This window comes from Ceratotherium simum, chromosome 15, assembly GCF_057802395.1.
Source record: "Ceratotherium simum simum isolate JZ-2026a chromosome 15, ASM5780239v1, whole genome shotgun sequence".
NCBI lineage: Eukaryota > Metazoa > Chordata > Mammalia > Perissodactyla > Rhinocerotidae > Ceratotherium > Ceratotherium simum.
Window position 1 is genome coordinate 4,704,145 of NC_141914.1, and position 17,256 is coordinate 4,721,400.

Consider the following 17,256-nt stretch of genomic DNA (forward strand, 5'->3'; position numbering starts at 1 on the left):
ACTACGATTAAGTTGTAAGCTTCTGAATGCAGCCCGCTTACAAGCAAGGTAGGAAGCACCTACCTTAAGTAATTGAAACTATTTTGAGAACCAAACAGGAAAAAGGAACAAGAATGACATTTTGGCTTTGAAGCAGAGTGTTCAAGAACATACGTCATAGTGTCTGATTCCAGGTTTGGAGATAGACATATATGTTTTACGCAGGTTTTTGTCTGTGGTAGAAATACAGTCGACTCTTGTTTGTCAAGGTAACTTGTATTTCCAAATGTGTTTTTTATGGCTTCCTGTCACAAGGTAACTTGTATTTCCAAATGTGATTTTTATGGCTTCCTGTCACATTTCAAAGCTTTTTACTTTCAGCATCAGCTTATATGTGCTCACAAAAGCAAATTATTTAACATTATTTTGTTCAATTATTATCAGTAAACATTTAAGTCCCTAAGTTCCTAAGCACTGTGCTAGGCACTAGGGATATTGAAATACATCTCAAGCATGAAGTTAAGTTTGCTCCTGAGAGATCTCATAATTCACTTGGAAATCAAAGAGACATAAATTTTTATTTATTTGAACCGCTTCCTCCTCCTCTAACATGTGATCAGAAGTTGACTATAAATGGGAAGTAGTTCCTGTTTGTTTTTAAGGAAGAATTAATAGACATTATGATTAGGAAATAAAATTCTACTGTACATGCAAAAATATAACACAAAATGACCAAAAGAAAAATCAGCAAGCAATGGTAAAAATAACAAATTATTTACTGTTTTATGGTGTTAAAGTATTTCACCAAGACAAGTTGCAGTCAAATTAATGTGAGTTATGGAAAATGAAATACATAAAGATGTATTTATACAAGTGCAGACTAAATATTTTCCATACAGGTATGTAAATGAAAAGATATACAGTAAGTGCACACTTGGTATGACTACACAGGCAACACTTAGTTAGTTTCAGATACTCTTGTTGGATAGTTCATGCATAAACCTTCCCAAAGTACAAATTCAGTCAGTCTTTCTGGGGATGTGGAGGGATCATTAAAAAGGATTGAGTTCCTTGCAATAATATCAGTATAGACTGGATGAGGGTGAAGGTCATCAGTTATATATATTACTTACTGTAATTTGTGATTGTCGAGGAAGAGTTGTGGCTGTTGGTGTGATAGTAATACTGCTGGTGACTTTATTGGTTGTTTTGTTTAGTGCCCCATTAGTTAAGCCTTGAGTTCGGTTATCCTGTGGTGGTGTTGAAGGGCTGGCAGGTCTCACGGGGCTGGCTACAGCTTGCATGTAAGGACTTCCTAAGTGAATGTGGATTTTATTATCCTCAGTAGTTATCACACTTGAACTATTACTGTTTGAACGTTGAAACTGCCATGATGACTGCCGGTCAGGGGAGACTCTGAAAATCGCATGCTTGGCACTGATTTCTATTGGCTCTGGGGAGCGTCCCTGCTCAGGAGAGCTAGCTGAACCAGTCACAGCCAAAACCTGAATAGGTGACATTGTCCTTTCTGGAGTTATAGAACCACAAGACTCTGGGGTCTGGGCTCTGGCAAAGGTTGCCATGGTAATTGGGGATATGCCTTGCTCTAAATTCATGAGGCCTTCAGCAGAGGTTTTGGACTTCACTGGTGTTATGGAGGCATTTTGGAGAATGGTTATCCTTTGCTTTGGGGTGCCACAGTTGGGTATCACTGCAGTGCTTGTGTAAGAGTGAGGACTCTCTGTGGTCGGACTTGTGATTTCAAGAGTGGCTGTGTTTTGGACATGGTCTGGAGTAACCTTTATATGAAGTGGCTGCCCAGGTGTGTGGCTTAGGACTAGATCTCCAGGTTGCATGAAATTTGTATTGGGTTTAGTTTGTATTTTTCCATTCTGAGGATGGCCCTCCTTGGATTTCATCCAAGGAATCCATAGCTTCCTGTTAATAGGACAGGAAGTAGATGAGTTGCATTTGAAGGACAGCACAGATTCCTCATCATTAGGGTCCTCATCTTGGTCCTCACTCTCCTCATATAACTGACCGTTGATGACTGCTCGTTCCAGAGGGATGAGACTCTTGTAATCAGGTGGCTCATTGTCTAGTGCTTCTTCTGTTTGAACTTCTTTAGAAAATACTTGAGGGTCAGAGATTCTTCTTCCATTGAAGCTAGGACGGAGGCTCTTACTGAAATGCCGGTACCTCTCTAACTCTTTAGTGAGGTTTTCAATCTCTCTTCCTAAATCTCTGTTCCTGTTTTCTTGTTGATTGAGTTTCTTTTGCAGAACTGAATGATCTCCTTGGAGGTGACATATCAGGTCCTCAGTTGCCATGTATTCGTGAATTTTCTCTTTCAGTGCGTCCACTTCTCTTGAGAGGTGCCCTGATTTAGCTTCTTCTTCTTGAAGCCTTTTGAAAAGCCATTGTTCATGGCTGGATTCTGTCTTTTCTGCTAACTTGTACTTGGCAAGTTCCATTTTAACGTGTTCCAGCTCTTCAGATAAAAACTGAGCTTTGTCTTGTTCATTAGCATACCTTCGTTCTAGGGTCTCATACTCATCTTCTGTTTTCATGAGGTCGTCCTCAATGGCTTTCATATCCTTTAACTTCAGTTTCAGTCTTTCCACTTCTTGAGAGAGCTCTTTAATCTTATTGTTCTCTTGGTGTAATGCTGTTGTGGACTTACTAGAATCTTGATTTAGTTTGTTTTTTAGGAAATCTTTCTCAACTGCTTCCAAGGATTGAAGCCTATTTTTCAACATAGTAACTTTGGACAAGAGATCATTTCCTTTCTCTTCTTCTGCTTTCAGTTTGTTTTTTAGATCATCTCTCTCCTTGGTTACACTGTACATTTTTTCTTCTGCATCAGTTTTGGACTTTAGTGCCCTTTTAGTTTCCTCAATTAACTTCTCAGTAACTGTTGTCACTTTATTTTGCTCCACTTGAAGTTGAGAAGAAGCAGCTTGTAAGTTATCTTCAGTTTGCTTTAATTTTTCACTCATTGTTTTCCGTTCATCTACCAGCATCACAGTCAGTGTTTTCAGTTTAGTTAAATCCTCTTTTAGGGTGAATTCTGTCTTTTCCAGCCGACTTTCAATGGCTTCTAGCTCTTTGATCCTTACTTTTAAACTCTCCAGTTCCTGAGACAACTGCTTTGTGGTCATCCTTTCTTTTTCTAAATTGCATTTCAGAGAGTAACATTCTTGTTTGCTTCTGTTGAAAGCATCTTCTAATTTTTCCAGAGCCATAATCCTTTTATTGAGTTTTTCAACCTCGAGTTTAAAGTCTTTACTCTGTGATGTTTCCTTTTCAAGCCTCTTATTGAGATCTCTGCACTGCTCCTCCATTTTTATGAGCTCCTCATCCTTCCCTTCCATTTCTAGTACACGTTTCCTGAGCTCCTCCACCTCAGCCATGATACCAGAGTTTCCATATTCTCCCTTGTTAATTTTTTCTTTTATATCTTGCAGCTCCTCTTCTGCTTTTCGTAAAGACCTGTTTGTCTCTTCTAACTCATCAATTTGCCGGCTGAGTGCAGCCAGCTTTTGTCGAAGCTGGCGATTTTGGCTGTCCTCATTGGTGAGCTTCGCCATAATTGCTTCTTGGTTCTGGTGAAACTCTGTGGTCTGTGTTTGCAGTTCTTTCTCTAGTCTGGTTGCCTTCTGCTCTTCTTCCTGGACTCTGGCTTCAGCAAGGGCTAGTTTAGCATGTGTTTCCTTCGCACTTGCGGTTAGGTCTTGGATTTTCTGTCTGTGAAGGGCAAGCTGTGTTGTTAGCCTTTGTTGTTCGTCCACCACCATCAAAGCAAAAGACTTCAATTTGGTCAGCTCCTCTTTCAGGGCGGTGACCTTCTTCTCCTTTTCTTGCTCCTTCTTCTCCCGGGACTCAGTTTCTTGGTCAATCAGCTTCTTTAATCTGAAAAATACAAGAGTATATTCTATTTTGTGATTGGTGCTTTAGTAAATTATTGGCTGTGATTAAACATTTATGTAATTTAGAAAGACTGTATCAGCTCATACAGAATATGGAAAGGAATTCCTGAATTTGATGGGGGAGGAGAATCTTGATAAACAGCTAGGTTGCTTTTTTGCTTTCACTACCCACCTCCCCCCAACCCTTCAGTGATTGGTAACAGTTGCAGTTCACCAGGAGCCTTCCTAGAAGAATAAAGGCAAGAATATTTAGTTTAAATTTCTTGTGTAACATAATTAGCAGGCTATCTAACCTGAAGGCTGTAAAAACAGGCACAAGCCTGAGACTCGGTTGGATCTGTCTTCCACACTGGCCCTACTCTACCAGCTAATTAACCTAGACAGTTATTTAACATCTCTGAGCTTCAGTTTCCTCATGAAAAATGGAGACAATAATTGTATTATTTCAGGGGCCGTTTGTGAAAATTAAATGAGATAATTCATCTAAGATTCTCAGAGTACTGGCACATAGTAAGCATTTGATAAGTGTTAGCTGTTGCTGTTGTTCTTTTTTATTAATGTAGTTATTATTATATTTATCAAATGGTTTGCTTAAACCATGTAATGTGGTACCTTAATGTTTGGTGCACAACTTCCTGATTCTTAGTTAAGATCAAATTTTATTCACATTGCTTAGAAGTTATGCACTTCACGGATGGACCTCTCTGCAAGTTAAAACTTGGTTTACACTAGCATGACATTGTGTCAGGAATCACATCACATATATCTTTATCCCCATAGTGGATGGTAGTTGAACGAGGGAAGCTGAGAGGCATCTGAAAGGGTTTAAAGTTTTCCTAACCTATGGGAACAGCATGAGGTTTGACAGGAAAGAGCTTATTGATGAGAGTCAGATGCTAGAAACGATGGAGGAAAAACTCTATTATCAGTGATTCCCTCGTACATGATGATTCTATTATAACGTTATTTTTTCTTTTACGTTTTGAATTTGTTCACATAACAGGAGAGCATTTTACATGCAATATAAACTATCTCTTCCACACACTTTTTTCCTCAGTAGTGAGGTCATAGTTTTAAATTTGTGGCACTCTTAATTACAGTGGGAATGGGCTGATTATAGAGGATGTAATTACAGCTTTACAGTATTGTTATACAGAAGCTAAAATAGAATGGAATCCCCAAAGAAGTGAACTAAAGGATTTGTCATGGATGAAAAGTTATAAATATTTGTTTTCTGATCAAAGAGTTCATAATATTTTAATATATCTTTTCTATTAGTAATGAGTTAATTATCCAATGCATGTCTTTAATCCTTGTCACAAAACTTTCTTTTTGAAAGTTGTTTAAGGATTTGAGAGGACATTTTAAAAGGAAACTAATTTGAGGCAGTCTTCTTGGAAATAGAGTCCTTTCTGAGATCCTAATCTGTTCTTTTCTGTAATTACACTACACAAGAGGAATATGTTTAAAATAATTGTATAATGTGAGAATTCCCAAACTTTTTTGTGGGGAGGATCCACTTTTAGTTTTTCCTGTTTTGAGAACCTGACAGGAGGCTGGCCCAAGGGTTGCTCCGCCTGTGAAATTCTGAAGAAGCTGGGCTGAATGCTGGGTTGGGGGTTGATGAGGATCTCATCTGCAGTCTTGGCAAGGGGCTTGCCTGTGGCTACTGGCCCTGTCCCACTCCTTATTTGACACCTGGGAGCCTGAGAAGAGAAACATGGCGGCTCCCTCCTGAATGGTCATGGGACTTCACAACCAAGTGGCAGAATCCACGGGTAAACTGCTTTGGTGGCGAAATAGTTACAGAAAATTTGGCAAAGTGCTTCTTCCTCCCACCTTAGCATTAGAATCATATTTAACAATGCGCTAAGCATAACTGCAGTGAAATATTTTCCCCTCTCTACATCAGTTCTTAGAGTTTTATTAGAGAACAGTTTCACAAAAACTTTTCAGGATCTTTTCAACTTATTAAATAATACCAACCATGTGCTGTTTCATTTTCATGGGAAGGAGATATGTTTTCTTAGGGGGGGAGGGGGAAGATTGTTTAGCAGTGTAATGACAAGAGCATTAAAATTGACTGGTGATTAGTGAATCTTGGCAGTGCCATAACTGGCAAAAAAAGATTTTGAAGTTTCAGTTGTTTCCACTGTGTTCAGTGTTTTCAGCAGAAAGCATGATGCATCTTTTTCAATGTGGTGCAAGCTCATGTATCCAGAAACTTTTTCAAGGTTTCTGGAAATCAGTTAGCATCAGCATCTGTTCCCAAGCCCCATCTTACAAGGTGGGCACAAAGAACTGATGATTTGAATACATTTGCTCTCAGCACTTCCTTACACTTGTTTGCTAACAACCTGCAATTTCCCGGGGCCCGTCCCAGGAGCACAGCATAGGACAGTCAACAGGCTAGTCAGATAAAGCCTGTCAGGGGGGAAATAGGAGCATTTGAAGATTCAAGTTTGAGGTTAGTTTATGGTTGAGGAATGGCATTTCTTTACAGAGTTAGCTGGTCCTTATTAAAGGATCTGAAGCTGCAAGCCTGGCCTGTTGTGCCCAGTGCCCTAAATAAGGAAGCACATTGCTGATTACTAATGCAGAGGGATGTGTATATGTGTGTGTGTGACACACATATATTTGGCGAGGTATATTTTTTCTTTCAAATATATGTGAATGCTTTCAGTAAATATTTGCTGAGTGTTGACTGTATTTTAGTCATTTGAGGTCCACAATCACTTATCCAAAAATTTTGAAGCCAAATGTTTTCAAAATTCTAGAGTTTTAGAAAGGCAATAAGAAGCATCCACCATATATTATATAACAGCTCCATAAGGCCTGTGGCAGCACCACCTCCTAAGCAAGCCTCTGAATACTTCTGCAGTGAACCATGTGAATAGTTACACTAAGTGGGATAACTGAGATAATAAATGGCCTCACATTGATTCAGGTTTTGCTGCCAAGTGAGTTCAGATAAGGAGAAGTTTTGCTGCCACAATTTACCAGAAACTTTGTGTAGTTTTTAGATTTTTGAAATCGCAGACATGGGATTGTGGACGTGTATAATGAAGGTATAGACTATTGGTGTCTTTGGGTAAGGAGGGTGTGGAGTTGAGCGTCCTAAGCTCGCTTCCTTCTTCAGTAGGATTGGGTAACTTAATTTTCTGTCTCCCATTATTTTTCTTTACATATTAACAGGTTTTAGGCATTGATGCTGACTGACTTTATATGTTAATACAGATTATCATTGACTCTGGGTTTGCTAGCAAAAGCAGATAAATGATTTTGAGAGCTTTTAACCAGGGTACTCATAACCTTGAAAGCAGCATAGACCTTGAGATGTCTAGATATGAAATTCATTCCCTCAGAGCTGTGTAGTCAAATTATTGCTCCTTTTTACATGAATAGTTCCAATTAATCTGCCTTTATACAGGGATATTTGTACAATCTATGCTAGAGTTTCTCCAACCTCAGCACTATTGACATTTTGGGCCAAATGATTCTTTGTTGTAGAGGGCTGTCCTGTGCACTGTAAAATGTTTAGCAGCATCCTTGGTCTCTACTCACTAACATGCCAGTACACCCCTCCTCTCCCCAACCAAAAATGTCTCCAGACGTTGCCCAATGTCTCCTAGGAGGGGCAGAGTTGCCCCCAGTTGAGAACCACTGATCTGTGTGTGTGTTTATGGACATGTGTATATGTCAGTCTATCATTAGAAGTTAGACTCTCCATCATTCAGCCTCTCTCAGCTTTAATTAAGCAGGTGCAACGGAAAGTTCGCACCTGAGTTACATATACACCTGGTGACTATCTTCCCAGATAATGGCCTATTCTTTACCAGTGCTTCTCACAGTTGAAAGTGCATTTGAATTATCTGGGAATCTTATTGAATTGCAGATCCCAATTCAGCAGGTAGGGATGAGCCTCAAATTTTGCATTATAACACGCTCTCAGGTGATGCCAGGACTGACTATGGGTAGCAAGGCTTTACTATTTTCATGTCATATGTTTTCTGGAAATGGTATTCTGGCTGAATATTAACTCAGCCAGTTGTTCATTATTGATTACAACCTAATCTGTGGACACAGCTTCTATTCCTAACCTACGGGGCCATCCACTTTTTAACAGAGAATATCAGGTAAGAGAGCATGACTAAATTAGCTAAAATCTGTCCACATTACTTGAAAAAATGACTCAAAATGCATATCTTACATGGTGGGTCAGTAGTTAAATTTTCACCTTAAAAAGGCAGTAAATAATTTTAGTTCCAATTTGTGATTTTCCTCACATAGCCTAAAGACTAAAATACAGGAGAATATATAATAGCTACCTTTATTTAGTGCCAGTGATGTGCTGCTAAGCACTGAGCTAAGTCTATACATCTGTTGGTTTTAATTCTCATGGTAAGCTTTAGGGTTTGGGATTATTGTGTCTATTTTTCAGCCGTGAAAACTGAGGCTCAGAAAGGTCAGGAAGGGGCAAAGCCCGTGCTGTTTCCCCTTACCACCATACTGCCTCTTCAACAAAGAACATGAGCTGGGACCGGCCCCATGGCTTGGCTGTTAAGTGCGCGCGCTCCGCTGCTGGCGGCCCAGGTTTGGATCCCGGGCGTGCACCGACTCACCGCTTCTCCGGCTATGCTGAGGCCGCGTCCCACATACAGCAACTAGAAGGATGTGCAGCTATGACATACAACTATCTACTGGGGCTTTGGGGGGAAAAATAAATAAATATAAAAAAAAATTTTTTAAAGCATGACAAAAGCTTGTCAGGCCATGCTGAGGCCGCGTCCCACATACAGCAACTAGAAGTATGTGCAACTATAACATAGAACTATCTACTGGGGCTTTGGGGAGGAAAAAAAGGAGGAGGATTGGCAATAGATGTTAGCTCAGAGCTGGTCTGCCTCAGCAAAAAAGTGGAGGATTAGCATGGATGTTAGCTCAGGGCTGATCTTCCTCACAAAAAAAAAAAAAAAAAAAGAACATGAGCTATTGCATGGACCTGGCCCACATACAGTTCCACATACAAAGGAACACTCTGTATTAGAGAAACCATCAACTTAAAGAAAAATTCTCATTTATCATTGTGCTTGCATTCTTTTTAGTTCATATCTCATAGAGCAGTGGTTTTCAAGTGTTTGCTCTTATATCTCTTAACATAATTTTTTATTATGTACAACTAGTTTGTTCCTAATCATAGCACTTCCCTTTAGCAAATGTTACCTACTTTTTTTTCAGCTTATTGAGGTATAATTGACAAATAAAACTGTAAAATACTTAAAGTGTACGACATGATGATTTGATATACATATAAATTGTAAAAGGATTCCCACCAAGGTAACACATCCATCATCTGACCTATTCACCTTTCGTGTATGTGAGAACACTTCTCTCTTAGCAAATTTCAGTTATTCAATTCAGTATTATCAGCTGTAGTCACCATGTTATACATTAGATCCTCAGACCTTATTTCATCTTATAACTGATTTGTATCCCTTTACCAGCCTTTTCCTATATCACATTCTCTTTATCCATTCATCTGTTGTTAGACACGTTGTTTTCATACCTTGGCTATTGTAAATAATGCTGCAATGAATATGGGAGGGTGCAGATATCTCTATAAGATAGTGATTTCATTTCCTTTGGCTATATACCCAGGAGTGGGATTGCTGGATCACATGGCAGTTCTATTTTTAATTTTTTGAGGAACCTCCATACTGTTTTCCATGGTGACTGTACCAGTTTACATTCCCACCAACAGTGTACAAGGGTTCCCTTTTCTCCACATCCTCGCCAACACTTATTTCTGGTCTTTCTGATAATAGCCATTCTAACAGATGTGAAGTGATATCTCATTGTGGTTTTGATTTGCATTTCCCTGATGATTAGTCATGTTGAGCACCTTTTCATGTGCCTATTGGCCATTTGTATGGCTTCTTTGGAAAAATGTCTATTCAGGTCCTTTGCCCACTTTTTAATTTTGTTTTTTGCTATTGAGTTCTATGAGTTTCTTGTATATTTTGGATATTAACACTTTATCAAATACGTGGTTTGCAAATATTTTCTCCCATTCCATAGGTTCCCTTTTCATTTTGTTGATGGTTTCCTTTGCTGTGCAGAAGCTTTTTAGTTTGATGTAGTCCTATTTGTTTATTTTTGCTTTTGTTGCCTTTGCTTTTAGTGTCAAATCCAAAACATCATTGCCAAGACTAATGTCGAGGAGCCTTACCCCTTATGTTTTCTTCTAGGAGTTTTACAGTTTCCAGTCTTATGTTAAAATCTTTAATCCATTTTGATTGATTTTTGTGTATCATGTAAGATAGGGGTCCAATTTCATTCTTTTGCACGTGAATATCTAGTTTTCCCCACACCATTTACTGAAGAGACTATCCTTTCTCCACCGTATGTTCTTTGCTCCTTTGTTGAAAATTAGTTGACCGTATAGTCATGCACTGCATAACGACGTTTCGGTCAGTAACGGACTGCATATATGACAGTGATTCTATAAGACTAGTACCATATAGCCTAGGTGTATAGTAGGCTCTACCATCTAGCTTTGTGTAAGTACACTCTATGATGTTTGCACAGTGATGAAATCACCTAACAATGCATCACTCAGAACATGTCACCATCGTTAAGTGAAGCTTGACTATGTATGGATGGGCTTATTTCTGGGCTCTCTTTTCTGTTCCATTGGTCTTTTTGTCTGTTTTTATGCCAATAACATATTGTTTTGATTACTATAGCTTTGTAATATAGTTTGAAATCAGGATGTGTGATGTTTCTAGCTTTGTTGTTCTTTCTCAAGATTGCTTTGGCTGCTTGGGGTCTTTTGTGGTTCCATAAACATTTTAGGATTGTTTTGTCTATTTCTGTGAAAAATGCCATTAGAATTTTGATAGGGATTGCATTGAATCTGTAGATCGTTTTGGGTAATATGGACATTTTAATAATATTCTTCCAATCCATAAATACAGAATATCTTTCCATTTGTGTCTTCCTCAGTTTATTTCATCAGTGTCTTATAGCTTTCTCTGTATAGATCTTTGACCTCCTTGGTTAAATTTATTCCTAAGTATTTTATTCTTTTTATTGCTTTTGTAAATGGGATTGTTTTCTTAATTTCTCTTTGTGATAGTTTGTTCTAAAAGAATTCTTAAAAACTAAGTTCCCCCTCACACATTTTAAACCTGGCATCTAGAATTTTTTATTCAAGGTTTAAGTAGTTGCAAAAGATATATATTAACATCTGCCATATAATCTAAAAGTCATCACTGGCAAACCAGTCAGCCAAATCAGACATTCAGGAAAAGTCAGACTTCATTTTTCAGCTTAAAAGTACAGTAGTCTGCCCTTACTGGCAGTTTTGCTTTCAGCAGTTTCAGTTACTCGCGGTCACTGGAGCCTGAAAATATTAAATGGAAAATTCCAGAAATAGACAATTCATAAGTTTTAAATTGCTTGCCATTCGGAGTAGTGTGATGAAATCTCGCACTCTCCTGCTACGTCCTGCTTGGGACATGACTCATCCCTTTGTCTTGCTAATCCAGGCTGTAGGCGCCACCCACTCGTTAGTCACTCAGTAGCATCTCGGTTATCAGATCAACTATCACGGTATCGCAGTGCTTGTGTTCACATCACCCTTATTGTACTTAATAATGGCCCCAAAGCACAAGAGCAGTGATGCTGGCAATTTGGATACGCCAAAGAAAAGCCATAAAGTACTTCCTTTAAGTGAAATGCTGTAAGTTCTTGACTTGAGGTTGCTAAGGTCTGTGGTAATTTTTATTACAGTCTATTGTTATAATTGTTCTATTTTATTATTAGTTATTGTTGTTAATCTCTTACTGTGCCTAATTTATAAATTAAACTTTCTCATAGGTCTGTATGGACCAGAAAAACATAGTATATATAGGGTTCGGTACTTTCCGAGGGGGTCTTGGAATATATCCCCCTCAGATGAGGGAGGACTATTGTAAATGTGTAAATACACATCCCTCTGGTAACCTTTTCCCTTCTAAAAGAGATGAGGCATAGGGGCTTGCTCTGAGTTGTCCCCAGATGCAGAAACAGGCACTGCACCATCCAGTGGTTGGTTCTGAAGCTGCTGCTGCTCTGCTCTCATGGGACTCTCTCAGGAGTAAGTCTATAGTTGTCCCTTTGTCTGTGTACCAGAGGGGTTTCCAACCCAGGGAGACGCAATTGGTAAAATTTTGTTAAGTAAAAAGATGACTATTTTGAAAGGGTTGTTGGAAAATTCCTAGGGCACAAACACTTTTTCTGGCAGATTGGTTTTGGAAAGCATATATGTGTGTGACTTGTGATTCAGACATTGATTCCCTTAAAGCTCTCCATGCTTGTACCTCGGGAAAGTCTTTGTGTACCCTCAGGGGTATGTGTACCCCAGTTTGAAGACTTCTGTCTTGGAGTACTCATATTCATGTTCAAGTACTGACACCACAGGATTATAAGAACATTCGCAGAATTCTGTCCAATAAAAACAGGTTGTGGAAGCTGGTTTTATGGACACAAATGTGAGGTAGTTAAATCCAAACTGGCTTAAAGCAGTGCCTTATTACAGCTTTTCTTCAGAGTTTCTATTATGGCTCAGAACTGTTATAACTTACTGTGGTTTATCACTATTATTATGTGCAATACCAGTTCCTTGTTTCTTCAAAAATACCACATCTGTCATCTTGAATGTTCTTTGGAACTAACCATAATGCTGGCTCTTTATTACAAACTGTACATTCAGAGGGTCTTTTCAGTTTTTATTTACACACACATGTCAGCACGCATGTGTGACTATATTTTATCTCTGCTATGTGAGACGTTGAGTGTTAGTAATATGCATCGTATAACACACATATGAAACAGATGGTGTGTATATATGCTATATATATATACATGTGTATATAAATGCTATGATTGCAGTCATACCCATAATAATTTATAATTCTCACTACTTTTGATTTTGTCTTATTTATGTACATTACAATCAACCCTACTAAAATATAAGCTTTTTAAGAACAGGACACATGTCTGATTCACTTGTGTCTTCATAGTGCTACCACAAAGCCCTTACATGTGGAGGGTACCAAATGAATGTTTTTCTGTTTTGTTTTGTTTTGTTTGTGAGGAAGATCAGCCCTGTGCTAACATCTGCCAATCCTTCTGTTTTTTTGCTGAGGAAGACCGGCCCTGGGCTAACATCCATGCGCATCTTCCTCTGCTTTATATGGGACACCGCCACAGCATGGCTTGACAAGCGGCGCATCGGTGCTCGCCCTGGATCCGAACCAGTGAACCCCGGGCCACCGCAGCGGAGCACGTGCACTTAACCTCTTGCGCCACCAGGCCGGCCTTGAATGGATGTTTTCTGAATGAATGAAAGGACGAACAAATATACCTTCCTGTGGAAAACACTGTAGCATTGTCCTAAGTAATTTTATTCATTTTTTAAAGATGATGCTCTAGTGTTTAGCATGTGCGTGGTTTTAGGTATTTAAGAAAATGAGGTGTAAATGGTTCTTCCATTGGTCTTCTCTAAGTACATTATTGGCCTCTATAAAGAATCGAGACTGTTGGAACATGTCCTTCTGTTCCTTCTTCAGATCCCTGCATTAGAACTGCAGGTGCTTGCTTGTTTGAGGAGAAGAGAGAGAGGCGGTAAATGTCCATATCCTAGCCGTTCACTCTCCTTAGGTTATTTCATCTTTGCAAACAAAGGAGTGGTTCTTTAATTTTTTCCTCAGAGTCTAGAGCTCTACTGGACAAATATATCTGTTTATGACAAAAGCAACATTACATCAACAGCAAATGAAACTGAAAAGGAAACATTCATCTATATCTGACTACCCTAAGACATCCATTATGTTTCTACTTTTCCAGATTCTTTTCCAGTTTTTCAGATAACTAGCCCATTTAAATAAACTTGGGGTGATTATCAAGCAATAAAACCAATTCCACAAGCCATTAATGGCACTGTGTTGTTTGTATTAGTGCAGAAGTCAACCTGTAAGTACTGAACAACTTCAGAGTCAGCTTAGCCTCTCATCTGTCATTTTTAGGAGACAAACAGTCCGCTGTGTTTGCTATATGGATCTTGAATTTAAAGCTTTTGATGTTAGGAATATGGCAAGACCTTTGTTAATTTAATTTGCAAACAACAAAGGCTATAGTTAGTACTGGGCTATACTGAGATGAACAGGGGAGGGTTCCTGTTCTCAAAGAATTTGTAGCCTATTGGGAAAGAATGAGGAGAGATTTCCAGTGCATGTCAGCAAGGGCTCCAGAGCAGGAGTCCTCAAACCTCCATTCTTCCAGAGCTTGTTTAATACACTTTTTCTTCCTGATATAACATGTTAATTACTAAGCAGAAAATTCCCACATCACACTAGTGTATTCATTTTTATATCTGCTCTTATGGCTAGACTTTCATAGTCTCGTTATGATTATATCCACTCCATCTTTTAGCAATTCTTATCTAATCTGTAATTTTAATTGTTGCATTGCATTGATAGCAGCTATGTCCACGGTTAAATAACCACAGAGTTCTAAGCAGTGTGCAGAGTAATTACATGGAATTTACTGGGAAGCTGCCTTAGGCTGAGATAGGTTCTTGGTAATCAGGCCCATAATTTATGTTTCCTTGCTCTGCCCCGGCTTCTTCAATGGACTTTTTACTGTTTTGTCTAATTTTTAGGAGCACTCATAAAAATAGCTATGACCAGTCTTTTTTATTCTATGTATGCTGCTTCCTTTTATTTCTCTCACAAGTCAAAGGTTTTTTAAAAATTACAGCTACAGCATACCATAGTCATAATGTAATGCTGGATTCATCAGACTTGGTCAGCAAGATCTGGAAGAACAGTAACACTTTTTTTGGCATCTGCTAGCCGAGTATGAGTGTACATCTATGTCTGCTTTATGTCCTTGTTACTGAAGATCCTGTCATCATCCTTGAGATCATTTAGAGACAGCATAAATGGGTACAGATCCAGCAAGCTGGTTACTTTTCTCCTTCACTGTGAAACAAGAATTAGGGCATGATGTGATTCGGAAGGAAGCTTTAGCTGGTGTCAGAGGAATATATGGTAAAAATGGGGCATGGTGAGTCAGAACTCTTCATCATCTGAACAATCTTGTTTGGCTCCCCAGGGGTCAGGGGACGTGAAATAATAAGATGCAAATAGTCAAATGACCTATTATAAGGAGCTTCGGAGCTTTTAGCAGAGAAACAGGATTCTGAGAAGAGCTTATGAAATGCTCAAGTTGAGCAGAGGGATCGGGATTGGGGCAAATCTCACTCTTTTTTAAAAGCAGAAAAAAGAGCAAAGGAACTGACTGAGGTAAAGGGTCTCCTGGAAAGAAAAACTGCTGAAAGATGGGGTTTCAGAACCAGAATAAGGCCAGTCTGAGAGCTCACAGGCACAGAGCTTAGGAAGTAAGGCTACAAGGGAGAATATTTTCATTTTAAGACCTTGGAATCCGGGCTAAGAAAGACTCTTCACACCCCAGTCAAAGGGCCAGGTGGAGACTTGAGGAGGTGCTCAGCCTAGGCCTGGGAGAGGAAATGGGAACTAACAGGGAAGTGACAATAAGGATAGCACATGTAAATACCAGGATAATTACTTAGAGCCTGAATTATGTGGTGGTGTTTCTTCAGTGCTGTATTGTCAGTTAAGGAGCTTTCTAGAAAGAACTGTTAGATAATGGATGTTCATTTCATACCACTAAGCTTATGCCTTGCCATCCCCCATTTTAATTTTTCATATTAAAAAATATCTACTCAGGTGGATTTTTCTTTTTGCCATTTACTCAGATGGATTTCTTTTGCTTTGCTTTGAATATATTATAGCTATCAAGAAGGAACTTTTAAAAAACCAGTCACTATGACTACACTGCTATGCTAAAGAGCTTACTGACTTTTCTTTTTGTGTTCTTCCCCCCCACACTCTGAATGAGGTTCTTAATTATTTGAAAAAGATTCCTCAGATCAACATTTTTTTTGTTGTTTTCCAGACTTTCCATTTTGATTGCAACTACACCAAAAAAACAAAAAACCAACAAAAAAAAAAAACCTACTTCAGGTCCTTGGCAGACTGAAAGTTTCGGGTGGGCATCTCCCTGATCCTTCAAGGCCTACCTGGGCCTACCACAGCCATGCCTTTCCCTGGCTGCCTTGTCTCTCTCTAGGGAGAAACAAAAAGCCACCCAGCATGTGCTATGCCTTGGATTGTCACAAACGTGTGTGCACCGGTACTCCTGAGAGTGCCTTGCCTAGTACATGGCATGCAGAGCCACCTTTAAGTTAGTGATGGTGATAATTGGGCTTGTCCCTAGGTTCCTAACACTTTCATTGTTTATCATTCTTTCCATTGCTTCCTCCCCCTTTCTGGGGTTGATTTTGTACTCTTTGTGATCTGTGTTCTTCTGTATCTTATTGGTTTGCCTCAAGGTAGCCTTTTTTAGGATAGGATTGATGTCCTTCCTACTGCCGATTCCCTACCACCCCAGCAGTAGATGGCAGTAAACAGTATAGGTGGCTGAGTGGCAAGGAGCCAGCAGGATGACTGACAGGGAGCAAGGACACTCACCAGCACCAAAGCACAGTGGGAAAGAGGCAATGGAATACTGTGGGAGGCAGGGGAGTGCTGGGGGAGAAATTCAGATTCTGAGCTTGATTTTGGGAGTTGAATCTTGGGATTCCCCACTTCTACCTAGTGTGACTGAGCAATTTAGCCTCTACGAGTCTCATTTGCTTCATCTGTAGAATGGGGATAATACTGGCACCTCCCTTATAATAGTGTTCCAGGGATTAAATAAAACAGTCCATACAAAAGCTCCTAGCATCCTGCCTGGCACAATACATATCGGTTACCATTAGAAGTAGGAAATTATACTGATGGTGAGGCAGTGCAGAAGAGCACCTCTGTCATGTCGGCTGGCTAAAGTAGGGGTCACCTCAGAGAAGGAGTCAGAACTCACACTAGAATGAAAGATATGATTCCATAATCTGTTTACTGTGATCTGCCTTCAGGCCATTCATGGATCTTTTGAGCCATGCACATGGCTAGCCATACTGATTGTCATTTTAGGCCAGGGTTTCCCTGCCTTGGCACGATTGATATTTTGGGCCGAATAATTCTTTCTTATGGGGCTATCCTGTGCATCATAGGATGTTTAGCAGAATCCCTGACCTCTACCTACTGAATGCCAGAAGTAACCTAGTACTTGCAACTTAGTTGTGATGACCAAAAAATGTCTCCCAACATTGCAAAACACCTAGGGCCAAAAATCGCCTCTGGTTGAGAACCACCATTTGAGGGCATAATTAATTTTATGG

The 17,256-nt window shown here is 39.4% G+C and overlaps 2 protein-coding genes and 1 long non-coding RNA gene across 8 annotated transcripts in view; 2 read left to right on the forward strand and 1 right to left on the reverse strand.

Moving 5' to 3' along the window:
* The window catches only part of CMSS1 (cms1 ribosomal small subunit homolog), a 357,534-nt gene that overhangs the window by 26,317 nt on the left and 313,961 nt on the right, over window positions 1–17,256 (forward strand). The gene's annotated exons all lie outside the window — the stretch shown is intronic.
* Window positions 1–17,256, reverse strand: part of FILIP1L (filamin A interacting protein 1 like) — a 46,156-nt gene that overhangs the window by 15,715 nt on the left and 13,185 nt on the right. Inside the window, exon 2 of one of the 2 annotated variants that reach the window (XM_087439494.1) lies at window positions 1,113–3,891. In XM_087439494.1, the coding sequence (XP_087295620.1) occupies window positions 1,113–3,776 (2,664 nt within the window). In that variant the 5' untranslated portion in view covers window positions 3,777–3,891. Of the gene's footprint in view, window positions 1–737; window positions 3,892–17,256 lie in introns of those variants that run through there. The other variant, XM_004439948.3, reaches the window with a different exon arrangement.
* On the forward strand, window positions 3,829–13,883 carry LOC147915107 (uncharacterized). 2 transcript variants are annotated; one of them, XR_015554417.1, is made up of 2 exons: window positions 3,829–11,679; window positions 13,103–13,883. It is a non-coding gene; the product is annotated as an uncharacterized LOC147915107 (long non-coding RNA). The 2 variants fall into 2 exon arrangements; XR_015554416.1 differs by having other exon boundaries at window positions 3,829–11,652.